The sequence below is a fragment of the Alligator mississippiensis genome, chromosome 8, assembly GCF_030867095.1.
Source record: "Alligator mississippiensis isolate rAllMis1 chromosome 8, rAllMis1, whole genome shotgun sequence".
Lineage (NCBI taxonomy): Eukaryota > Metazoa > Chordata > Crocodylia > Alligatoridae > Alligator > Alligator mississippiensis.
Window position 1 is genome coordinate 742,196 of NC_081831.1, and position 22,139 is coordinate 764,334.

Genomic DNA, 22,139 nt, shown 5'->3' on the forward strand with positions numbered 1-22,139 from the left:
CCTGAAACCGCGGCTCCAGTGGAAACATTGTATCGCGGACCCGCTTCGCGGGGAAACAATGTTGTAGCCGGGCATCCGCGCCGGGGCCGAGACCCCGGGGTCACCGCGGCACTCGCTCAATCGAGACGAGTCCTAGAGCTGCGGGCGCGGGGAATAGCGGCGGGCTGGGCTGCTTGCAGGTGACAAGGCCTTGCTGGACCTTGGCCGGGCTCTGGGCTGGAGGCTTCTCAGGTTTTCGGGACTCTGGTCGGCTGTCTTCGGGGAAGGGGCCCGGGAAGTTTGGACAGACGTTCTCCGGGCGACGCGGCGCCTTGTTCGCTGGCGTGGCGGCGCCTCGGCCCAAGCGTGGTGGAGCCGAGCCGGAGGGCAGAAAGTTGAAAGGGTGTCGATTTAGCCCTGGTGTAAGTGTGAGACGCCGCCAGCGAGGACTGCCTGTTCCCTCGCCTGGGGGCACCCCTGCAAGCACAGGGCACCCCAGCCCCGCCTTGAACAGAGGCACCCGTGCCTGGGCAGGGCAGCCCTGTCTGCATGGGGCACCCCTGCAAACACGGCACCCTCGCCCAGGGCACTCCTACCTGCCGGGGGCACACCTGCCCAGGGCATCCCACTTGGCCCCAGTGCTGCAGAGGGCACCAGCCCCTGCCTGAGCCTGGATCTGCCAGCCTGGAGCACCCCGGCACTCTCGTCTCAGGCCTGCCCCAGCACCACCCGGACCTCACAGCCGAGCCCCCCCGGGGGCTGCAGGCACCAGCGCCCCGCTGCTGCCAGGGGGTCGTGGATGCTGCAGAGAGCCCAGGCCGAGGCCGTGCAGAGGAAAGCAGGACCCTGCAGTCCGCACCAGTCTGAGCAGTGAGGAAATCCCTTCCTGCCCCAGCGCGGTGAGGCTGAGCCTGAGCGCAGGGGCAAGGCCCTCCAGCCAGGACCCTGCGGGGTGGGGGCCAGCGGGTGCATCAGCACAGCCCGGTCCCATCCCCAGCACCTCTGGGGGTGGTCTTAAGCCCCCCTGGCACGGGGCAGAGAGAGGGGGCACCCCAGCCACGCCAACTCGACCTGCGGTGCCAGGCAGGCCCGGCGGGATGCCACAGGCCCGTTTCCACTCAGCACTGGTGCTCTGCCAGCGCACCCCAAGGGCAGGCAGGAGCAGCACGGGGCTGGGGCGGTTACAATCACAGGGGAGCTGTGGGCACACTCTCCCAGGCCTCGCTCACAGGGCTGTGGCTTCCCACATTTGCTGCAGGGGAAGGAGGCTGATGCAGCAGCACAACCTCCGTGATCCCGGGCTCCTCCAGCCCTGGCCCCACGGAGCAGGGGGAGCGGGTCCCGCGCACCCAGGGGGATGTGGCCGCGCCAAGCTGTGGCTGCTGCCCGACCCCGGGGTCAGGGCGGGTGGCAGCGGCGCCCCAAGCTCCCCGCGCCGACGCCGGGTCAGAGGCAGCAGTCGCGTGTTATTTGATAATACTGTTTATTGTCCAAAGACCAAATGTCCACATATGAATTATACAAAGCATCAGAGACATGCACAGTCTGCTTGTCATTATTCAACAACTTTCATGTGTTTCCAGCACAAGAAGGTCTCAGACTTCAGAGTCCAGCAAAAACATATTGCTCACCCCACCCCCCCAACACAATAAACCACCCCCCACCCCCCAAAGCTTTAAATTATGGCGGCAAGTTAGATACTTTTCTTATCTTAATACTGATCAAGCAAAGATCTGAAAATAACTATCCTGTAAACTTTTTTTTAAGTATTTTGAGTTGCTTGCATGGCGTGGGGCAGGAGGCGGCAGCGGTGCTGAGGCCCCCGGGCAGAATCGAGACATCGGGTCCCGTCACACGGATCTGGGCCCGTGCTGTGTGCGAGGCGCGTGCAGACGACCGCCCGTGGGGCCCAGCCAGCGTCCGGCGTATCCCATCTCTGAGTCCCAGCAGCTGAGGACTCATGCTCAGTGGGGAGGGGAGGGGAGGGCAGGCGAGAGGGCGGGGGGCAACACGAACACCGGGGAACGGGAAGACTCGGAGGACTCAACCCTCCACAGATTTCCTCGCCGTTCTTCCCACTTGGCATTGAACGCTTCCAAGGCAGAAACCCTTTACAAAAATAAGTGCAATTCTAACACCTAACGAGGAAATAAAAACATTACAGCACAGGAATGAGCAGATGCCAAACCAACCAAAACATGGAAATCAAAGAGAGAGTGTCAGCAGAGACAGGAGTAAATGTCACACATGATATAACCATACAGGAAGCAAACGGGAGTCTTATATTGGATTGATTAGAGGGTGGGTTATTCTTTTTTTTTTTTCTATCTCTATGGAAATCACCCAGACTGGTCCAAAGTGACATCTTAATGACCTTACATGGATGCACAGCATGAAAATGCCCCAGGAGCAGGTCTGCAGGGAGGCCCTGGGGACGCTTGAAGGGATGAAGGTGCAGCCAGGGCTGCCGGTGCCCCAGACGGGCTGGCCACAGGGCTGCCCAGCGCTGCAGCAGGGGAACTGGCTCAGAAACGGGTCAAGGGTGGGCGGGCAGCTGTGACGTGCCTGCTGTGTGTGACGTGTGCACGCGTGTGTCCTCGGCATGGGAGAGGGGCCTGCCTGCCTGTCTTCTCACGTTCACATGCTTCCTGGCTTCATGGCACAAGCTGCTGCCAGTGCGGACGCCGGGTTCCCGCACACGGTTCTCCCTCCACACTGCAGAAACATCTGGAGTTCTGTGCCCACGCGACAGCTGGCACCAGAGGCCAGGAGGGTCACCCTCAGCATCCCACTGCCCCAGGGCTGGGAGCTCAGCCTCTCCCAACCTACCTCCTCTCCACCCCAACAGCTCTCACCAGAGATGCTGCGTGGCAACGAGACTCTTCCAGCAGGCTACAGGGAGGGGCTCTGGCACTAGCATGATGAAAGTGGCACAGAATTGAGTCTACCAGCTCCCCCATGGGAGGGATGGCACGCACAGTCCCATGTGCTACATGCTCTTTCCTAGCACTTGGGGGTGCGACTGCAGGGCCCAGCCCTGCCTGTCCCCCCTCGCCCCGATGCAGCATCCACTAACTGGGAGAACCAAGACCCAAAAGCTCCTGGGAGCAAGCGGGCAGGGGACAGTCCTGCCCCCTCTGATGCTACAGGACCTCTCCTGGGACATCCCATCCATCACAAGGGTCTTTATCCCCTTTGGCGGAAGGCTGCAGACTTGGCTGCTGGGAAAGCATTTCTGGGGGCCAGGACCTGAGCAGGGGAAGCTCCCTTCTCGCCCAATGGGGTGTGCGTGTTGAGTAGGGACAGGACCGGTAGGGGACGCTGGCTCAATGGTGGAGATGAGAACAAGAGGCGCGTGGGGCCGGAGCAGCATGGGGAGGGTGCTCCGCTGGGTGGGGGGCGCGGTAGGCCAGCTACTGGCTCACCCCCCGCCCTCCACCGCAGCTCTGGGGCCTGGCATGGCGGGTTCCCCGGGACGGCGCGGCACGGGCCCTCCGCAAGGGGAGCGCAGCGTGGGGGTGGGCTGGGGCGTGGGTCCCTCCCCCCGTGGCGGTCAGTCGCCCATGCAGGGCACTGGGTTTTCATGCTGTTTCCTGGAGGTGATGTCAGGGGTGGACCAGTCTAATGTCTCGCAGGTTTTGCTACCGGATGAGGGGATGCAGCTGCTGGCGGGGGCTAGGGGTCCTCGATGTCAAGAAACTCCTGCTTGGGCGGGGCCACGCCGCGGTACCACGCGCACGAGCCATCGCTGCGCTTGACACAGGCGTAGTGCTTGGCCTGCTGCCCGTTGATGCTCTTCTCCGTCACCCAGTCCGTCCAGAGGCACTCGTCCAAGGAGGACACGTAGCAGGGGATGGAGGGGCAGCGCGAGATCTGTAGCACAATGGACCCCGTTACATCCTGCCAGGGCCTCTGCACGCCCTCCCCACAGCCAGCATACCAAGGGAGACCAGCTCCAGGCCCTGGACCGGTGCCAAGTGCCCAGCTCCATCACTACCACCCCAAGTGTCTGGTCTGGCATCTCCAGTGGGCTCAGCCACGGCATCCCCACTTGCCTGCCTGGTGGACCCCGGGATCCCTAGAGGATGGGGCTTGGCTGGCCACGTGCTCTCCCCCAGTGCTTCCAGTGACCGATGGAGCCAAGATCCCCAGAGCCTCTGCTCTTAAGTTTCCACATCTTCCCAGGTGCGGGCTCTGCTTACCTTGCACTCGCAGCCCATCTGGTACCTCTGGCTGAGGCTCTTCTTCTGGGTGGCGCTCAGAGACTCCCAAGGGAAGATGAAGTCGCACAGCGTGATGTGCATCTTGCCATTGCCCTCTGACTTGCCTGTGGGACGGGCAGATGTAACACTCAGTGCACGTGTGCGCACGTGCACAGGGTGAGCAAGGGGCAGGGGCCATGCCAGCACTCCAGAGCCCAGCGTCACCGCTGCTGAGCATCTGTGCACGGCATGTGAGAGTGAGTCACGCGGTGGAGCCGGAGCCGGCAGCCCTGCTGCGGTCTCCCTGAGTCAGAGCCAGGGCTGCTGGAGGACTGGTTCCCAGGCTGTCTGTTAGCTCTGCCCGGTGCCATGTACCCCCAGTCCTACCCCGGCCTGGGGCTTGCCTCCGGACCCTGCGTTTTGGGCTGAGCAGAGGAGCCCGCAGCTGGCAGGGCGAGCTGGAGGAGCCTGGCACTGCCCCTCCGTGAGCACAGGGTGCCAGGGCTGAGACCCATAAGCAATTAGAGCAGCACAGCAGTTGCACCACACAGCCCCAATCCCCCCAGGCATTGCTCAGGCACCCCCTGCCCCACTTCTAGAAAAGGCTCCTGGATTTCCAGGCCGCTGTCCCCTGTGATCCAGGAGATGGGAAGGGCTCGCCAGCACCACACCCAGTGCTGGTGAGAAGCAGGCCTGGCTGGCACCCGTCATGTGCCACGAGCCCGGGGGACCCCACCTGCAATGAGATACTCCTTCTTCCCGCTGGTGTCCAGCGAGACGCCACACACAGCGGAGGATGGGGCCGTGTAAATGTACTCGATGTCCTGGTCGGGGCCTTTAAACATCTGCAGAGGCAAGGAGGAGGAGTGTGAGAGCTTGGCAGCACTGCTGGGACTGGAGCTGAGGGCCTGCAGGACTTCTGGGACTGGGCTGGAGATCCCAGGCTGGGCCAGGCCCCTGTGCCAGGGACACTGCTGGGAGAAGCTCACAGCACTTGCCACCCACACACCAGGGACCTCATACCCAGTTCCTCATGCCCGACCTGCCTGAGACCCCAGAGCCCCAGCAGGCCTCAGGCAGGTTCATCTTTACCTTGATCTGCTTGATCTCGTACTGGATCCGTTTGATTGGATTCCCATAAATGTCATTCCCGGAATCCACCTCCTTCCCCGAGACGGCCTTGGCCCGGATCACTGCAACAGACAGGCACGGAGCGGGTTAGCAAGCTGTGCACGTGGGTGCTGAGGCTGTGGCATGGAGGCAGAGCCCCCCCCCCCCCCCCGGCTCCTCCTGGCTTGCACCCCTTGGGAAGAGCCTGCCATGCCGCCCTGCCTGAACTGCAGCCATGCCCACGGCTCATGCGGCACTTGTCTGCACTCACAGCGATGCACGGGACTTCCACGCAATGCCAAGTCCATCACCGCATCCTCCCTCCTGGCCAGTGGGGTTGAGGGAGAGGCACTTCCTCCCCAGGAAGCCTGGGAAGAGGACCCTCTGGGCAGGATGGCTGGGTGGCGGGGAGCGCAGGTGCTGTCCTTGTGAGCATGCTGGAAGGCAGGCAGCCCCTAGCACCAGTGCTGCCCCTGTGGCGTGGAGCATGCAGCTCCCTGCCCTTGCAGCACTGGCTGGACGGTCAGCCCCATCTACACAGGGCAGAAGGGCATGGGGAAGGCAGGCAGCCGGTGCCAGCTCGGCCGGGCCTTGCCAAGGGCAGCCTCACCAGCCCGGCTTGCTGGCGGCTGCCAGATGGTGCATGGGGATGTGTGGCACCGAGGGCTCCCGCAGCACGGTGGCTCCCTGGCGTGTCAACCCCTGCGGGCGTGTGAGGAAGCACTGGGCGGCCACGCGCAGCTTACTTGGCCCCACAGCCCAGCTCACGTGGACGGCAGCCAGGGCAGGGCCCAGGCAGGCAGGGAGTGTGGCCCCCCAGCTGCTCCATGCATTGCCAGGGGCATCCGGGGTGCCCCCTCTCAGCCCTCCCCCCTCTCCGCCGGGGGCAGGAGCCCGGTGTGCTGGGCGGGGAGCCGTGGCGGGATGGCTGCTGGTTCAGCGGGTTCCAGCCTTTTCCATTCACGTGCTGATGAATCACTTGACAAAAATGCAGCCGGTCCCGGCAGCTCCGCTCTGAACAGTGCGGCTTTGTGGAGGGGCCCGGCTCAGCGCTTTCCCCGCCAAGACCCCAGCCGCGCAGCCAAGCGCCGCTCCCAGCCAGGAGCCAGAGAGGCCGAGGGGGAGGGGGAGGCCGGGGGGCAGGCGAGGGGAGCCCACTCCATGGCAGAGGACACATGGGCGTCCCTGAGGGGCTGCCAGGCTGTAGTCCCTGGGGATCTGGACCAGCTGGCACTCCCCAGGGCATGTAACCAGGCTGGTGCTGCTCTCTGCCATGGCACCGCTGGGTGCCCAGCTGTCTGCCCCAGCCCTCTCCGAGCCCCCGGCAGAGTGCCCTGACTCCAGGAGCCAAGGCACCGGTGACACCGGGGCAGGCCAGGAGAGGATGGAGCCAGCACCATGGGGGTCCCTGGGAGGTGCACAGCAGTTGGCAGCGACAAAGCCTTCCTGTCTCCCTCCTTGTAAGGACCCGGCTACCACTGACCTCACAAGCCGCCGCGCCTTTTGGGGTCCTGAGAGCAGCCCCCCACACCCCACTGCTGCTGCACCTGGCCAGGGTTGGGGCTAGGAGAGGGCTGCCTGTCCTGCCCCAGCCAGAGGGCAAGTGCCCACCCCTCACTTCAGCGAGCCCCCACCCCGACTGAGACACCCTCCAGCCCAGCTCTGGCATTAACCGGCTCCAGTGGGTGCCCCGGGCTGGGAGCTTTCCTCTCCTGGGGGATCTGTGCAGGATCCAGCACTTGCCTCCCTGCTGCTGTGCAAGCCCCTGCTGCTGTCCCCCGTTACCCTGTGTCTGGACCACAACCACCACGCAGGAGAGGGGCTCTGGACGCTCCAGGACATGGGCTGGCTTCCAAGGGTTTGATAACAGCCGTGCTGGCCTGACCTCGCCACAGCTGAGTCAGCGTGTCCCCGCAGCGCAGGCGGTGCCCTTGCGGCAGGGCACAGAGCAGCCGAGCCTGCAGGGCCCGTTCCCACGGGGCTGGGGGCAGGTCTGTGCTGGGTGCCCAGGTCCCACCTGCCACAGAGGGGCTAGGAGCAACCCTGAGCTCCAGCCTGCCCCATCCCCCTGCTGCCAGCCAGCACCTGCCCTGGCCCCCCATGGTGCCCCCCACCCCTTCCCACGGGGTCTCAGCACCCAACGGCAGCTGCGGGATGCACCTGGGGGGACTCCCCCCTAGCCCCCAAATACCATCAACACGCGATGCTGCTGCTACTCCTGCATGGTGCAGGACCCCCAGTGTTAACGAGCAACACTCAAAGCCCTGTCCAGGAAGGAGGGAGCACACCAGCCTGGCCCCCTTTTACACACACATGTACATGCGCACACACACACACACACACGTGTCAAACCAGCCTCCCAGGCTGCCATCTCTTTCTGCCCCCATTGCTCTCCCGGCTGCCAGGGCCCATGGAGCAGCAGCCCCCGGCTTGGGGCCAAGGAAGGAGCATAGCCTCTGTGGCCCATTCAGCCTCAGCCCCTCTGCACAGCCTGCCCTCGCTCCGTGCCAGCCAGGAGCGCGGTGGGTGTCCCCAGGAAGCGGAGCAGCCGGCAGTAATTTTCCACCGTGACCGACCTGGGCTGGCTCGGTACCAAGCGGAGGGAGGCTTTGCAGGCCATGTGCTGGCGCATGCCAGGCCAACGCTGGGAGGAGGTGACCCTGTTGGCACCGGGGCACAGGCCTCCAACAGGTTTGCTGTGACCTGGGCGTGAGCAGGGTTCACACTCTCAGCCAGCTGGCACTGGGTAGGGCAGGCTGTGGGAACAGGTAGGAGCCAGCAGGGGCAGAGGAGAGGCTGCACAGGATGCCAGGGTTATGGCTTGACCCCAGATCCTACAGGCTCCAAACCTACAGCTTAGGGAGACCATGGGGATGTGTGGGGGGCAGAGCCACGACCGCGCTGGCTCGCACACTGCCCCCATCACCATGCCCAAGGTGGCTGAGCCAGGGTCCCACCGCCCCGTGTTCAGGGGGTCCTCGGGTTGCATCCCAGTCTGCAGAGAGCTGCCACCCTTGGGCCACTTGCTGGTGCCTCCAGATATCCGATGGCTGCTCCACGCAGGACTGGCCACTCGCACAGCAAGCCCGGGGATGTGGGGATGCAGGGTCACCTGCTTCCCCATGCGCAGGCATGTCCCCTCCAGGCTCTGCTCCCACCAGGAGACTCAGCATCCCCGGGGCCAGAACAGGCCTGAGCTTGCTACAGCCGAATGCACGGAGAGGAGCTGCCAAGCAGCAGTTGCTGGAACAGGGGCAGCTCCCAGTGCACCCGGGAGCAGGGCAGACCACAGGCACCCACGCACAGCGTGAGGGGGCTGGAAGCAGGGCTGGGGGGTGTCTCTGGCTCCACAGCAAAGGTTCAGACATGCCCCTTCCAAGCCGTCCATGCTGCGGGGCTGGGCAGCAAGGCAGGGGGCCGTCTGGAGGAGCCGTAGGGGACACATTGCTGCCCAAAAGGACCCCCTGGCTGGGGAGTGTGGCGCCGTCAGGGCCAGCTCATGGCACTGTCTGGCACGGCACGGAGCTGGCAGCAGCAACGCAGTGCTGCGCGGGGTGTCTCCCTGAGAGCAGGGAGGGCCCTGGCTCCGGCCCGCCCGAGCAGGAGAGGAGCCGTCAGGAAGTGATGTTGCTCCATCTCACGCAGCTGCGACACAGCCACTGGTTTCCTGCCAGGCCCCAGCACCAGAGGCAGCCGTGAAAGGCTTTGGGCACCCCAGCATCTGCCCAGGCAGCCGAGGGCAGGGCAAGGGCTCTGGGCAGCCTGGCATTCCCCACACCGCAGCCACGCCACCCTCCACGCCCCAAGGTCGCAGCCTGCTCTGGAGTCAGGCCCCTTTGCTCAGGGGCTCTGTCCTGGCCCAGTTGTCCAGGGCAGAGGTGGCAACAGAGCCTCCCCTGCCCAGCCCCTGGGCCCCCCAGGGCAGGGCAGACCAGATTGGGCACAGTCAACTGCTGGGAGCAGGTTGCGCTCACACAGGTGCCACAGGGCATGCAGGGGCTACAGGAGGCATTGCCAATGCGATGCCCATGTCACTGCTGCTGCTCTGAGCACACAGCCGGTGACACCGGTTCCAGGAACCGGCAGCCCTCGCCTGCCCCGCTAGAAGCACGACACCCAGAGCTCCCGGAGCGGCCCCCTCGGTGCCAGGCTGCAACCGAGTGCCCAGCCCTGGCCTGCATGGCTGCATCCCCAGTGCTTAGTTGGGGTGGGGAGGGCGAGCAGCACAGAAGCAGCAACCCACCTCCAGCCCCCGCTCAGCTACACACAGACCCCTGAAGCCGGACAGACTGGGCCGTTTCCCTGCCCCTCTGCCAGCTCCGGCTCAGACTAAACTACCCTGTCCTCCTCCTCGAGGCCATGTTCGCTAACCTGCTTGTCACCAGGCCCTGGCTTGTCCCCGAGCGGCGGTGGCCCCGGCAGCCAGCTCCCAGCAGGGCAGTGTGCAGGAATGCGTCCGGCCTGCCCCGCCAGTGCCAAGGCAGGGGAGCGCGGCCTGGTACCCAGAGCAGCTTGTGGGCCATGGAGCCCCTTGCCCCGAGCTTCATGTAGGATCTGGGGAGCCCTGTGCTGCCCAAACTGGGGCCCTATATGCCTCAACACTGCTGGCTGCCCCACACGGGCACGTGGGAGCTCACTGCCCTGCTCCCAGCAGCATCCCCTGCTGTCACCACCCGCCCGAGCCCGTGGGGCTGGAACCACGTGCTGGAGCCCGAGGAAGCATCCCCAGAGCAGGGGGCCGAGGTGGAAGGGGCAGGGCGGGGAGGTGTCCTACGTGCCTCTGCCAGCTGACCTGCAGTCCGGCTCCCACTGCCCCAGCCACCGGGCAAACAGCCGGAAGGAGACCTGGGGCTCCGCTACACCGAGAAACCGTTTCTCCCGTCCCTCCAGCGCTCCCTGAACCTCGGCCATAGTGGGCCGAGCCCCCGGCAGCCCCGGCAGAGACTGACGCCAGCTGCTGAGAAGCCGCAGCGGCCGGGGCCGGGGGCCGGAGCAGGGGCGCTGGCCGGGGGCGTGGGAAGCCGGGAGCGCTGGCGGAGCATCCTCGCGGCGGACGGATGGGTGTGGGCCGAGCTCCGGGTGACCGGCCTGCCTACGCGTCTCAGACTGACCGCGCTCCCTTGCCCGCCAGGCCGCGGGGCTGGGAATGGCCGCGCCGGCCCGGCCTGGCCTGTTTGTTTAATATGGTACAATTTAATAAGGGCATTATTCATGGAAGAGGAATCCGGATCCCGGGGCTGCCAAGCCCGGCCTTCCAGCAGCATCCAAGCCGAGAGAGATGGGACGGAAGAAAGGAAATGCCTGGAAAGAAGGAGCAGGCGGAGGTGACCCGGCCCTGGCTCCCAGGCTGGCCACGGCCTGCGCCCTGGCCCCACCGCTGCTAGGCACCGACTGAATCAAGATGGCAACGCGGCGCGCTCCTCCTCGCCGGGCGGGCTCCGCCGCAGCCAGCCGGACCCCGCGGCGGGGACGCAGGGCCAGGCCTCTCCATCCCCGCGCACCCACGTGCGGGGCAGGCGGGGGGAGGCTCCGCCGCCCACGGGCACGCACCCCCCGGGCCCGGGCCCGGGGCCGGCAGACACACCCCCCAGACACACACACTCGCGCCCGGCAGGCAGACCCACCGCGCACACACGTGTGCACGCACTCTCCCGTCAAGGCCCCCGACGTGTCCGGCAGGCAGACGCCCCTTCCCGGAGGCCGGAGTGACCGCTGCGGACACCCTCCCCGCGGCCGCCGCCCCAGCGCGAGGCGAGGGAGGGAGACGGCGAAGGAGGCAGCCGGGCCGCCGCGGCACTGCCCGCTCCGTGTGCGGCGGGCCCGGCCCGGCCCGGCCCGGCCCGGCTCGGCCCGGCGCGGCGCGGGGCTTACCCAGGTCGGCGTTGCAGAACGCCTGCTGCGGGTGCACGGGCGAGCAGCTGCAGGCGCGGGCCAGGCGCCCGGCCCCGGCGAGCAGCAGCAGCAGCAGGGCGAGCCAGGCGCGCGGGCCGGGCGCGGGGGCCCTCATGGTGCGGGCGGCGGGGCTCAGCGCTGCGGCATGCAGGGCTCCGGCTCCGGCTCGGGCTCGGGCGGTGCCTCCTCCGCGGGCTGTTTTCCTCTCCCGGCCGCCGAGCCGGGCTTTAAGGCGCCGCGGCTCCTCCTCCCGGTGGCAGCTGGCCAGTGCCGGCTGCAGCTCGGCCCCGCGCGCCGCCGGGCGGGCATCGCGGCCGTGCCCCGGGGCGGGAGCCCCGGCCCCACCTCCGCCCGACGGCTGGGCCCGGGGCCGCACCGGGCCGGGCAAAGCGCCCTCCGGCCCGGGCCCGCGCCCGCGCCCGCGCCCGCCCCGACCCCAGCGCGGGGCAGAGGGGCAGGGGCGGCGGCGCGCCGCGGCCATGCGAGCGCCGGGCACGGGCGGTGGCAGCCAGGGCGAGGGCAGGCGCCGCAGGAGGAAGGGGCGACCCCGACGCGTGGGCAAGGGCTGGCCCGCAGCCGGCGCCGGCGGTGCTTCGCGGGGGCAGGGAGGGCCGTGGGGGCGCGCGGGAGCCGGGCCGTGCCCCCTGCCCGGACCCGCGGGGACTCAGTGCTGCGGGGAAAGGGGAACCCGCGGGAGACGCTGGCTCTGGAGAGGCCGCAGCCCCCTCCGGGGACTCCCAGAAACTGGCCCCCATCGCAGGGCTCCCCCAGGCACCGCCGGCCACGCAGGGCCTGGGAGCCAGAGCCCAGCAGGGCGCTCGGGTGACGGAGGTGCCTGCTGGGCACAGGTCCGTGGCTCCCAGAGCGAGGCCTGTCCTGAGCCAGCCACTGCCACGCAAGGCCAGTGGCTAGGCCGGGCCCTGACCCTTGCACCCCGACAGCCGCCAGGCTGGACACGCCACGCCTGGGCCCGATCCTCACCCGTCCCCTCTGGGACCTGGGGGAGTGGGGAGGGTTGTCACTGCTGGGCAGGGCATGCCTGGGGCAGCAGGGAGCCAAGGCCACAGGAGCTGGTGGCCCCTGGGCAGGCAGCCCAGCCCCCTCCCTCTGCACCAGCTGTTAGCTATTAGGGGAGGACTCATGTGCAGCATCCCCTGCCAGCCAGGCTCTTAAAAGGGCGCTGCGCACTTTGCTTTGGGAGGTCCCACGCTGCCTGGGTCACCCTGCCAGGGGCTCGGGCTCAAGGCTGCCTGGGAGAGGACCTCACAGGCACATGGGGGGCTCATGCAGCAGCTGCACCCACAGCCCCCAGGCTCAGCAGAGCCAGGACCGAGCTGTGGGGCCCAGCCCCTTCCACCTTTGCAGGACTTGGCCTGGCATCGCACAGCAGCAGTGGCCTGGCACACATGGGCAGCAACTGCTCTACCCCGCCAGCGCCGGGGATCCACCAGCCCCCCTGAGTGGGGGGATACCTGCCCCCCCGCTCCTGCATGGCATGGGGCCACACTGCCCAGCTTGGGGCAGCACTCGCCCAGGGCTCCAGCTGGGACCCAGGGCACGGCGGCTGGGGGGCAGCAGGCATGTGGGCATCCTGTGGGAGCCCCGGGCCAGGAAGGGCCCCCACATGCCACTGAATCACTCCCAGGGGGATGGATCAGGGCCGCTGCAGGGACAACCCATGGCTCTGGACAGGGACAGTGCACGTAGGGGTCAAGCGCTGCCCGGGGCTCATGCACCCCTGGGTCTTGCCCATCTCCTGGGGAACCTCCCGCCATGCTGGCTTTCCCAAGGCCCTTTCTGGCCTGGCCCAACACCAGGATAGGAGGGCATGGGGCCCGGACTCCAGAACACCTGGGTTCAGGGGGCACGGCCCCTCCCTAGGCCCCACTTACCTACATGGCAGGGCACAGCCATCCCACGGGAGACGGGCTTTGCGCCTGCCGGATCTCAGAGCCCTGGCACGGACACGGCGCTCCCGTCACCACAGGCATGAAGCTGGTTCTCCCAAGGGAGAGGCTGGGCAGGGAGAGAGCATCTCTGTGGCCCAGGGACCAACCCACCTCTGGTCCCATTCGGGCCGGGGATGCCCTCCTGCTGCCTGGAAGAGACACCGGGCAGTGCTCCCCCTGCACGGGCACCCCACGAGGGGAGTTGCTCAGCCCGTCGCCTACGCCTGGGGTCTCCCGGCTCCTGACAGGATGGAGCCGTGCAGGCCAGGGCTTGGCGCTCGGTTGCACCATGGCGCCGAGGTGGCAGTCCACGCAGCCCGTCAAGCCCCCAGCAGCGAGACATGAGCCACTGCCATGCACCAATATGCCACGGCTCACAGGGGCAGTCCAGGGTGCCCGTTACCCAGAAGCATGGCCCCAGGGCTCCAATCCCAGGCCCAGAGCCTGCCTTGCCCCTGCCCCATGCGGAGGGGGGCAGTGAGCTTGCAGCATCTCGAGTGGGTGCAGCTCTGGCACGGTGGCGTAGCAGGGGCGGGAAGAAAGGCTGAAGGATCCCAGCAACCAAAGGCAAATGCTTCCCCTATTCCTTGTGGGGCCCAGGCTGGGATCCAGCCCGGCGGCCAGGGTGCAGTCCTGTTCCCGGGGTCTAGGAGGGACTTTCTGCCCAAGGGGGGCAGGAGCCAGGCCGGGCAGGTCACGGCCGGCCCAGGGTGGTCTCTGGCAGAACGATTAGGGAGAGCCCTCACCTCCCCCTCCAGGAGAGCTGCCCGCACGTGGCGTGGCAGGGGCAGAGCTGCCCTGGAGGGATGCTCCCATCCAAGCTGGGCAGGCACTCGAAGCGCACGCCAGCCTGCCTTCACCTACAGGCATGGCAACTCAGCACTGTTCCCCCACCCCGTGGGCCATGGCAAGCAGGCGCCTCTGAGGCACTCGCCCTCCAGAGCTCGGGGCTTGGAGCCAGGGGCAGCGCAGCCGGGCAGGAAAGGGGATGCCCCCTCCTGCGCTGCCCTGCTCGGGGCCACGAGACGCCCCCAAACCCCCTCCAGGGAGCAGGGCAGCACGTGGCAGCCTGCAGTGCCCGTCCCTCGCCACCAGGCGTCAGCGCCGAGACACAGGCGAGCCACACAACTGCAGCCAGGCTCTTTTACCGGATGTGCCAACCTCTGCCAGGCGGCGCCCGGGTCCAGCCTGGGGCCACCGGCCAGCCGCATGCCGGGAGCTGGCCCGGCGCCTCTCCAGTGGCTTGGACCTGCCGAGCCCAAGAGCAGTGCTCCGGCCCCAGCCCTGTGTCCCGTTGCAAGTCTCTGCTATATAAACTCGATGCCCTCGTATTTCACGTCCCCAATGTGAGTCTCGGGCAGGAGCAGGCGCCCGTCCAGCGTGAAGGCCAGGATGTAGCTGGCCACCTTGCCCTGGTCCTCCTCCGACTTGAGGGCCACGATGATCTGGTCGTCGGTGTCGGGGATGAACTTGAAGGCGGAGAAGCCATGGGTGGGCACCACGTCGCCGACGCGCCGCAGGGCCACGTCCCTGAAGTCCTGCGTGGCGCTGAGCAGCAGGTTGGTGCCGCGGTGCTCGTCCTCCTTCTCGTCGTAGCGCTCGTGGCTGGCTCGGCGGGGCAAGAAAAACCAGCGCTGCAGCGTGTCGCTCCAAGAGGCTGACTCGTGGATCAGGTAGCCTGGGGAGGGACAGAGCCACATCACCTGCCATGGCCGGGAGGGGAGGCCGGGCACAGGACTGGGTGCCAGGAGTGGCCCATGGGCCACTGCCTGCCCCTGCCACAGACAACGGGGCATTGGCAGGTCTGAATGGCCAGCCCTGGCCGTCACGGAGCAGGTCACAGGTCTCCTGCTCCGTGCCCGCAAGCTCGTGCACCCGCCCCACGCTGCCCCAGCCCCAGAACAGCAGAGCGAGGCCTCCTGTCCCAACCCACGGGCACCGCTCGTGCTCCACTAGCCCCTGCAGCTCAGGAAGCATCACCCCACACCAGGGCACGTGGACTCAATGCCACGGTGCCCCCCACCCCTCCCTGCCAGTGCCCAGGGCAGTCGTGCTCCCTCTCACCTGGGGGCCTGATGCCCACGGCTGCCCGCAGCGCGTTGTAGTTGGAGACCCAGTTCTCGTGGTCCACGTCCCCCTTGTAGCCAACCACCTTCACCCACTCGGGGTTCTCGTTCACCACCTCCCCAGTGGTCGTGGTCCACTCCTTGCCCAGGCCACCCACGTACAGGTGCTCGTCTTTCACTGCCAGCCACTCCGCCTTGAAGCCTGCCGCGCACAGACCCAGCGTTGGCGTCAGCCCGCACCGGGCATCCCGGGGACCCGCGACCACCGATCTTTCCACAGAGCCCACAGCTGAACGGGCATCCCCGGCTGCCCCCCACCCTGGGCGCCCCCAGCCCTCCCGCCCAAGGGCAAGGCCAGGAGAGGAAGGGTCCTAGCGCCAGAGCGGGCTCACCTTTGCCCACGGTGCCGTCCCCATCCGAGAGGATCACCCAGGGCACCACCTTGGTGCCCTCGACCTGGTAGACCACGCCGGTGCGGTCGTCCACGGCGTACAGCTTGCCGTTGAAGACGACCAGGTCGGACAGCTCCATGCCGCGGCCCTTCTCGGCCAGGTGCGACTCCAGCACGCAGTCCTCGGCGTCCCACTCCACGGCCACGCGGTCCCCGCTGGCCGACAGCACCAGGTAGCCCTTCTTCAGGTAGCTGAACCAGGTGTGGTCCCGGGCGCCCCGCGACCGCGTGTCCAGGTCGGCGATGACGCCGATGCGATAGCGCACGCCCTCGGCGTTGCGCTGCGGCGGGGACAGCGGGTAGGTGTCGTTGTAGCCGCCCCCCGACGCCCGCGCGCCGCCCCGCCAGCCGCGCGTGCCGCCGGGGGCCGGCCGGGCCGCGGGGGGCCGGTGCAGGCACAGCAGCAGCAGCACCAGGCCCACGCCGGCCGAGGACAGCACGATGGCGCGCCAGCGCGGGCGGAACCGCGGGTCGGCGCCCTTGGTCATGGAGGCGAGCACGGGGAGGCCTCCCACGCTGATGCGCAGCGGGCTCATGGGCTCACTCCATTCCCGGCGCGGGCAGGGCGGCGCGGGCATCGGAGGACCTGGCGCGGGCGGGGAGAAGAGCGGGGTTAGGCGGGGGCTCCCCCTCCCCTCCACCGCGACGTGGCGACGCGTGGACGTCCCCGCTCCTGGCCCGGGGACGAGGTGCGGCAGGTGCGGCGGCCCCGCCCCGAGCAGGATGCGGGCGGCGCTGGCAGGAAAAGTGCCAGCAGGTCAAAGGTGTGGGCGTCACGGCCCGGCCCGCGCCGCACAGACGTGGCAGGCGGCCGCGGGAGCGGGCGGGAGGCCGGGCACGGCGGGGGCAGGCGGCCCCAGCGCCGGGGCAGGGCCGGCTCCTCGAGGCACAGCGGGGCCTGGGGGGCTGCAGAGCACGGGCACCCCAGGGTGGCGCGGCACGCCCACATGACGCCGGGCACTGCTCATGCCAGCCCGCAGCTAGAGCCCCGCACTGCCCCCCACGCCCCTGCGCTGGGGCCCCGCTCCCTGCCCCGTGCTCGTGGGGGCCGGGTCCGGTGCGGGGGTGGGGGCTCCCGCCCGCCCGGCCCCGCCCCAGCCCCGCCGCCAACCCCGGCCCCGCCGCCCGGGCCCGCAGCGCAGCGCTCACCGGCTCCTCCGCGGGGCGCCCCGGCTCCGCCCCGGAACTACCGCTCCCGGCATGCCGCGCGCCGCGAACCACCGCTCCCAGCACGCCCCGCGCGGGGGACTACGGCTCCCAGCACGCCCCGCGCGTGGGAGAGACACCTCCCAACGTGTTTCTAGCTGGGAAACACAGCTCCCAGCACGCCCCGCGCCGACAACTACACCTCCCAGCATGCCTCGCGCCCAGAACTACAGCTCCCAGCACGCCCCGCGCCGGGAACTTCACCTCCCAATATTTTTCGCGCCGAGAACTACTGCTCCCAACAGGCATCGCGCCGAGAACTACAGCTCCCAGCACGCCCTGTGCCTGGAACTACACCTCCCCAGATGCTTCGCGCAGGGGACTACAGTTCCCAGCACACCACGCGCGGGATAAAACTACAATCCCCTAAATGCTTTGCGCCGGGTACTACAACTCCCAGCCCACCACGCGCTAGGGACTACAATTCCCAGCATGCTCCCTGCTGGGGTGTGCGCCCCCTGGAGGCGGCAGGGGCAGGCAGTGGCCTGGGCTGACCCCTCCTGCCCCCAGGGCCCAGCCCTGCTTGGGTCGTCCTGCACCGACCTGCCCCAGCGGAGCAGAGCGGGGCGCGGGGGGCAGCAGCAGGGAGTAGCCCCGGGCTGGGGGCAGGGGCGACCCCAGGGAGAGGCTGCCCCAGGTGCAGGGATGCCGCCTGCTCCCCCCACTGCTGCGGGCCTGGCCCCCGTGGCCAGCCCCAGCGCCTCGCAGCCGGCCAGACGCTGCTCCCTCCCCCTTGGCTCCGCGCCCGACATCTGGAGCCACTTCCCCGCGCGGGGCTGCGGGCGCCGGGCGCGCTCGGGGGACGCTGCCACGCCTGGGCTCACATCTGGCCGGGGAGGACTCTGCGCTCGGCCTTTTTCTTCCCTCTCCTCTCAGCCTCGCGCAGAGCGCGCTCCCGCACGGGGCAAGTGCAGGCGAGCACGGGGCGGGGGGCCAGGCCGGGGCCCCGGCCGCGGAGGATGCTCTAGAGGGGAGCCGAAGCAGGAGAGCGTGACCGGGGAGCGGGTGTGCGACCGGGCGCAGAGGTACGGGGCAGGGGGCTCCGTGCACGGCTGCTCTGGTCACCGCAGCAAGGCGGTACGGGGCGGAGGCTGCCTGTCCGCGGGCACCGCTGGGGAACGGGCACCGAGCCCCTGCCACGGCCGTGCCCGCCCCTGCTCACCTGCCGCACGCCGTCCACACCCAGGACCCAGCAGGCGTGTGCTCCGAGCGCCCGTACCATCGCCCGGTGCAGCGGGCAGGGCTGCGTGGTCCCGTGGCTGCTGGGGACCGGGCCGTGCCGCGGGTGGGGGCGGCTGCGTGGGCCTGGCTCCGTGCCGCGCTGTCACATCCTCGCCCCGGGGGTGTCAGGGCGCTGGCATCCCCCCACTGCCCCGGGGCGCGGTGGGAGGCTGCCCCATTCTGCCCCTCTCTGAGCTGGCTGAAGCAGCTGCCAAACTGCAAGGTCCTTGCGTGCCGCTGGAGCACGGCCAGCCCGGACCGGAAAAAACAAAAGCCCCTGAGCAGGAGCACACGCACGTGCTAATGCCTCCGTGCCCAGGGTAGCTGCGTGCAAACGCGCCTCCTCCGCCGGCCCCACAACGTCCTGGGAAAGGAGCTGCCTCGGCTCCGTGAGAATTTCCTGGCCGGGGCCTTGCAACCGGCCGGGCCGGTCCCAGGCGCCACAGGAAGGGCCCAGCTGCTGCACGACCCCCCGCAGGCCCTACCGTGATGCCAGGGGCTTGTGGGTGCACGCACGCTCGCACACGCGTGTGCACAGCCCAGCGCTCCTGGCTCAGCATGCAGCCCAGGGCAGCACAGGCATCGCCCCAGTGCCTGGGCTCCCCTCGCGGCTGCGGACACGGGGGAGGGCACCTGCTGGGCCAGGCAGCTGGGGAGGGGAGAAGGTGGGGGGACGGGACCCCGCCAAGGAGCGGCCGAGGCTGGGCTCTCCCTCCCCCCATCCCTGCAATTATCATGACTCACGAGCCAGGCATCCCGGGATCTGAGAGTGGAGCAGAGGCATCTGCAGCGGCCTTGGCTCCAGGGGCCTGTGCTTGGCCCTGGCCCTGCTCCCACCCACCTGGCAGAGCTGCAGAGCGCCCATCTCAGCTCCCGCGCTGCATCCGGCTCGGGTCTGGGAGCGCGGGTGCACGGCTCCTGGGAACTCACTGGGCTTACGCACCCGCCCGGCCCTGGATGGCCCGGAGCAAGCCAAGGGTGCTTGTCCCTCTCGATCAGCCCCCGCTCTGCAGCACATAGGGGCACAGCCCTCAGGGCCTGGCAGGGCCCATACTAGCCCCAGGCCTGGTGCGGGCTTGGGGACATTGTCTGGAGCAGCTCCCGGCTGCAACGCTGGCGCCTCGGGCAGGGCTCTGGCCCCAGAGGACGCCGGCCTGGAACCCGCTCAGCCTGCTCCTCCGTGCCTGCCGTCCGTCTCTGGCTTGATTTCCTTGGCCTCGGGTGCAGGCGTCCCTGAGCCGAGATGGAACGAGCCCTGGAAGCCAATGGGGGGGGGGGGGGGTGCAAATATTGCCCTTGGCACGCTCAGGTCTGGAAGGAGCAGGCGGGTTCCTCCCAGCCAGCCCCGACAGGGAGACAGGGCAGGTGCCTGCTGGGCGCTGGCAGCCGGAGGGGTCCCTGCTCGGCCACACCGTGGGTACAGGCCTGCGCCTCTGCCCAGGTCGCCGTGCACGGGCTCCCCGGTACCGCACTGGCAGCTGCCCGGCGGGCTTTGGACCAGCTCTGCGTGGCTTCAGGCACTGACGCTGGTGCCTCCAGCCCTGGGCCAGGCGGGGCTGTGTCCAGGTGGGCAAAGGGGCAGGGACCAGCGCCTGCTGGGAGGTCTGCGCCTGGCCCCTGCCACGTGCCCCACGAGCTGGCTGCTCTTGCACCCGCAGGCTGAGCCTGGAGCTGATGGCAGTCAGCTGGGGGAGGGAGTGAGCGAGCGAGCGAGGCTGCGGGACCTGCTCCAGCACCAGCCGGGTCAGCGCCAGCGCCTCCAGGTAACGGCCGGGGCCTCTCCCAGGGACCAGCAGGGATGCCCCCTCCTGCCCAGGACAGTGCAATACTTCCACCCCCGGGGCACCCCTGTACTGTATCTATCCCCTGTCCTTGCACCCCTTCCGGCATGGGCCGGCTCCTGCCCCACGCCCCAGCTGGAGCAGCTGTGCTTGGGCCGGCCGACAGCCCTGGCCCTGCGCCCGGAAACATTCAGAGCAGCCACACCCAGCCCCATGCACCAGGCCCTGCACGGGGGGGCGCATGCACCATCCCCCTGGCCTGGCGAGGGGGCCCTGGGGCAGGCAATGTGAGCCCAGTGCCGTGCAGCTCTGCCAAGGAACCAGCTCAGCCCTTGCCATCGCCTCGTGCCTTGCAGGGCCCTGCGGGATGGGGCCGTGGGCTCTTGGCCTCCTGCTGCTGTGCTGCCTGCCGCGGCCCGCCCCTGCGCTCGGCCAACCGCCCCCCAGCCGGCGCCCCCAGAGGGACCCTGCCAAGGGCCGGACCGTGCCCCAGCCACGCTCAGCCAGGTAAGGGGGTGCCCGGTGGGCCCCTGCCCCAGAGCGCGGCTGCTGGGCTGCGTGAGCTGAAGGGAACCCGTGATGCCAGCTGGCCCCAGGGCCGGGGGAGGCTCGGGGAGGAGCCCCCTGCGCTGCGGGTCCCCGCACCGCGTCGGTGCTGCTCTTCTCCCTGGCAGGACCGAGTGGGCCCGGGAGCGGTACAGCCGGCAGCCCCAGTGCGTGCGCTGCTGCGACACCCCCGAGCAGCCTCCCCCGCTCTACCAGCCCGTGGCCCAGATCAACATGACCATCCTGAAGGGTAAGAGGCCCCTGGGGGCTTGTGGGCCAGGCGGCTGCTCTGGATGGGGAGGACCCCGGGCCTGGCAGGTGCCACCACCCCTGGCTGCGTGCTACCCCTTTGCAGTGGCAGAGGCGGGCGCCCCTGCTGCAGGGGATGGGTTTGCTGTAGCTCCCCCCCACCCCTCAGCCACGACGCTTCTCTTCCCCAGGGGAGAAAGGGGACATGGGCGAGCGCGGCCTCCAGGGGAAGTTTGGCAAGCCAGGCATGACAGGCAACCGGGGCCACGTGGGGGCCAAGGGCCAGAAGGGCAGCGTGGGGGCGACCGGGGAACGGTGCAAGAGCCACTACGCCGCCTTCTCGGTGGGCCGCAGGAAGCCACTGCACAGCAACGCCTACTACCAGACGCTGATCTTCGACACCGAGTTCGTCAACCTCTACGGCCACTTCAACATGTTCACGGGCAAGTTCTACTGCTACGTGCCCGGGATCTACTACTTCAGCCTGCACGTGCACACCTGGAACCAGAAGGAGACCTACCTGCACCTGATGCACAACGCGGAGGCGGCCGTGGTCCTGTACGCCCAGGCCAGCGACCGCAGCATCATGCAGAGCCAGAGCATCATGCTGGAGCTGCGGGAGCAGGACGAGGTCTGGGTGCGGCTCTTCAAGGGCGAGCGGGACAACGCCATCTTCAGCGACGAGTTCGACACCTACGTCACCTTCAGCGGGCACCTGGTCAAGTACAGCGGGGACCCCTGAGTGCCTGCCCGCCCCTGCCCCCTTCCCGTGTCCCCGCTCCTTGTCCGCGCCCCCGACTGGGGCCAGATCCCACGCCGCCAGCATTAAGGCGAGCTCTACCCCCTCGATGACGCCACGGCCCTGCCAGGGGCTGTACAGACACCTGCGTCCCCGCGCCCCGCTTTCCCCAGGGAACCCGTGATTAGTGAGACCAGGGCTGCTGAGGCTGCTGGGTTTGGGACAGGTGTGCAGGGGAATAGCAGCAGAGAGGTCCGTGCCCAGGTGTGGTGCTTGTGCCTATTTCCTTGCCAGGACTGTGCCAGGAAGATCTAGCAGGTCCCTGGGTGCAGGGCACCATCCAGGGAGGCCTGGCCCCAGGCCCCGGTTCTGTGCTAGTCCCCAAGGGGCTCCAGGGTGGCGGTCCCAGCTGCAGGAGCCCCCACCCATCAGCCCTTCTGCGGCCGCGGGCCAGGCTTCGATTTTAGTTGGCGCGACAGCAGAGCAGGGGCAGGGCAGCGTACGGCCCCCCACGCTCCGCAGGGCTCTGCCCTCACATTAAACCCCCGGTTCAGCTGCGAGTGACTGCACGCTCCTTCCTTCCATCGCGCTCGTGGCCCTGACAGATGCGGGGCAACGCCTGCCCACACCGGGGCTTTCCTGCCAGGCCCCAGCGCTGTGCATGCCCATGGGCTGGGGTTTCCAGGCAGGGCTTCTCCTCCCCGGACAGGACACCAGCCCAGTCCTGCCGCAGGCTGGGAGACAGCGG

General features: G+C 68.5%; 3 protein-coding genes across 4 annotated transcripts; 1 reads left to right on the forward strand and 2 right to left on the reverse strand.

Moving 5' to 3' along the window:
- Positions 1-1,445: 1,445 nt before the first annotated feature.
- On the reverse strand, positions 1,446-11,679 carry TIMP2 (TIMP metallopeptidase inhibitor 2). Its single transcript, XM_059731949.1, has 5 exons — positions 11,163-11,679; positions 5,274-5,374; positions 4,918-5,026; positions 4,182-4,306; positions 1,446-3,852 (listed from the first exon to the last, which is right to left on the reverse strand). Exons 1-5 carry the CDS (start codon positions 11,662-11,664, stop codon positions 3,655-3,657), a joined length of 1,035 nt encoding a protein of 344 aa, XP_059587932.1. The 5' UTR covers positions 11,665-11,679; the 3' UTR covers positions 1,446-3,654.
- Positions 11,680-14,261: 2,582 nt separating this feature from the next.
- On the reverse strand, positions 14,262-19,333 carry CANT1 (calcium activated nucleotidase 1). 2 transcript variants are annotated; one of them, XM_059731938.1, is made up of 4 exons: positions 18,018-19,333; positions 15,591-16,235; positions 15,197-15,400; positions 14,262-14,810 (listed from the first exon to the last, which is right to left on the reverse strand). In XM_059731938.1, exons 2-4 carry the CDS (start codon positions 16,225-16,227, stop codon positions 14,440-14,442), a joined length of 1,212 nt encoding a protein of 403 aa, XP_059587921.1. In that variant the 5' UTR covers positions 16,228-16,235; positions 18,018-19,333; the 3' UTR covers positions 14,262-14,439. The 2 variants fall into 2 exon arrangements, with proteins under 2 accessions (XP_059587921.1, XP_059587920.1); XM_059731937.1 differs by lacking the exon at positions 18,018-19,333 and adding an exon at positions 16,799-16,921.
- On the forward strand, positions 17,317-21,951 carry C1QTNF1 (C1q and TNF related 1). Its single transcript, XM_059731950.1, has 5 exons — positions 17,317-17,880; positions 19,735-19,839; positions 20,214-20,364; positions 20,532-20,653; positions 20,844-21,951. Exons 3-5 carry the CDS (start codon positions 20,225-20,227, stop codon positions 21,392-21,394), a joined length of 813 nt encoding a protein of 270 aa, XP_059587933.1. The 5' UTR covers positions 17,317-17,880; positions 19,735-19,839; positions 20,214-20,224; the 3' UTR covers positions 21,395-21,951.
- The last annotated feature ends 188 nt before the right edge of the window (positions 21,952-22,139 follow it).

Coding starts and splice junctions, on each gene's coding strand:
- TIMP2 (XM_059731949.1), bottom strand. CDS start 11,664: ATGGCCGCGGCGCGCCGCCGCCCCTGCCCCTCTGCCCCGCGCTGGGGT. Junction 5,375..11,162: donor GTTCTGCAACGCCGACCTGG/GTAAGCCCCGCG, acceptor TGTCTGTTGCAG/TGATCCGGGCCAAGGCCGTC. Junction 3,853..4,181: donor AGATGGGCTGCGAGTGCAAG/GTAAGCAGAGCC, acceptor ATTGTGCTACAG/ATCTCGCGCTGCCCCTCCAT.
- CANT1 (XM_059731938.1), bottom strand. CDS start 16,227: ATGCCCGCGCCGCCCTGCCCGCGCCGGGAATGGAGTGAGCCCATGAGC. Junction 15,401..15,590: donor GGACGGCACCGTGGGCAAAG/GTGAGCCCGCTC, acceptor TGTGCGCGGCAG/GCTTCAAGGCGGAGTGGCTG. Junction 14,811..15,196: donor CGTGGGCATCAGGCCCCCAG/GTGAGAGGGAGC, acceptor GTCCCTCCCCAG/GCTACCTGATCCACGAGTCA.
- C1QTNF1 (XM_059731950.1), top strand. CDS start 20,225: ATGGGGCCGTGGGCTCTTGGCCTCCTGCTGCTGTGCTGCCTGCCGCGG. Junction 20,365..20,531: donor CCCCAGCCACGCTCAGCCAG/GTAAGGGGGTGC, acceptor TCTCCCTGGCAG/GACCGAGTGGGCCCGGGAGC. Junction 20,654..20,843: donor CAACATGACCATCCTGAAGG/GTAAGAGGCCCC, acceptor TCTCTTCCCCAG/GGGAGAAAGGGGACATGGGC.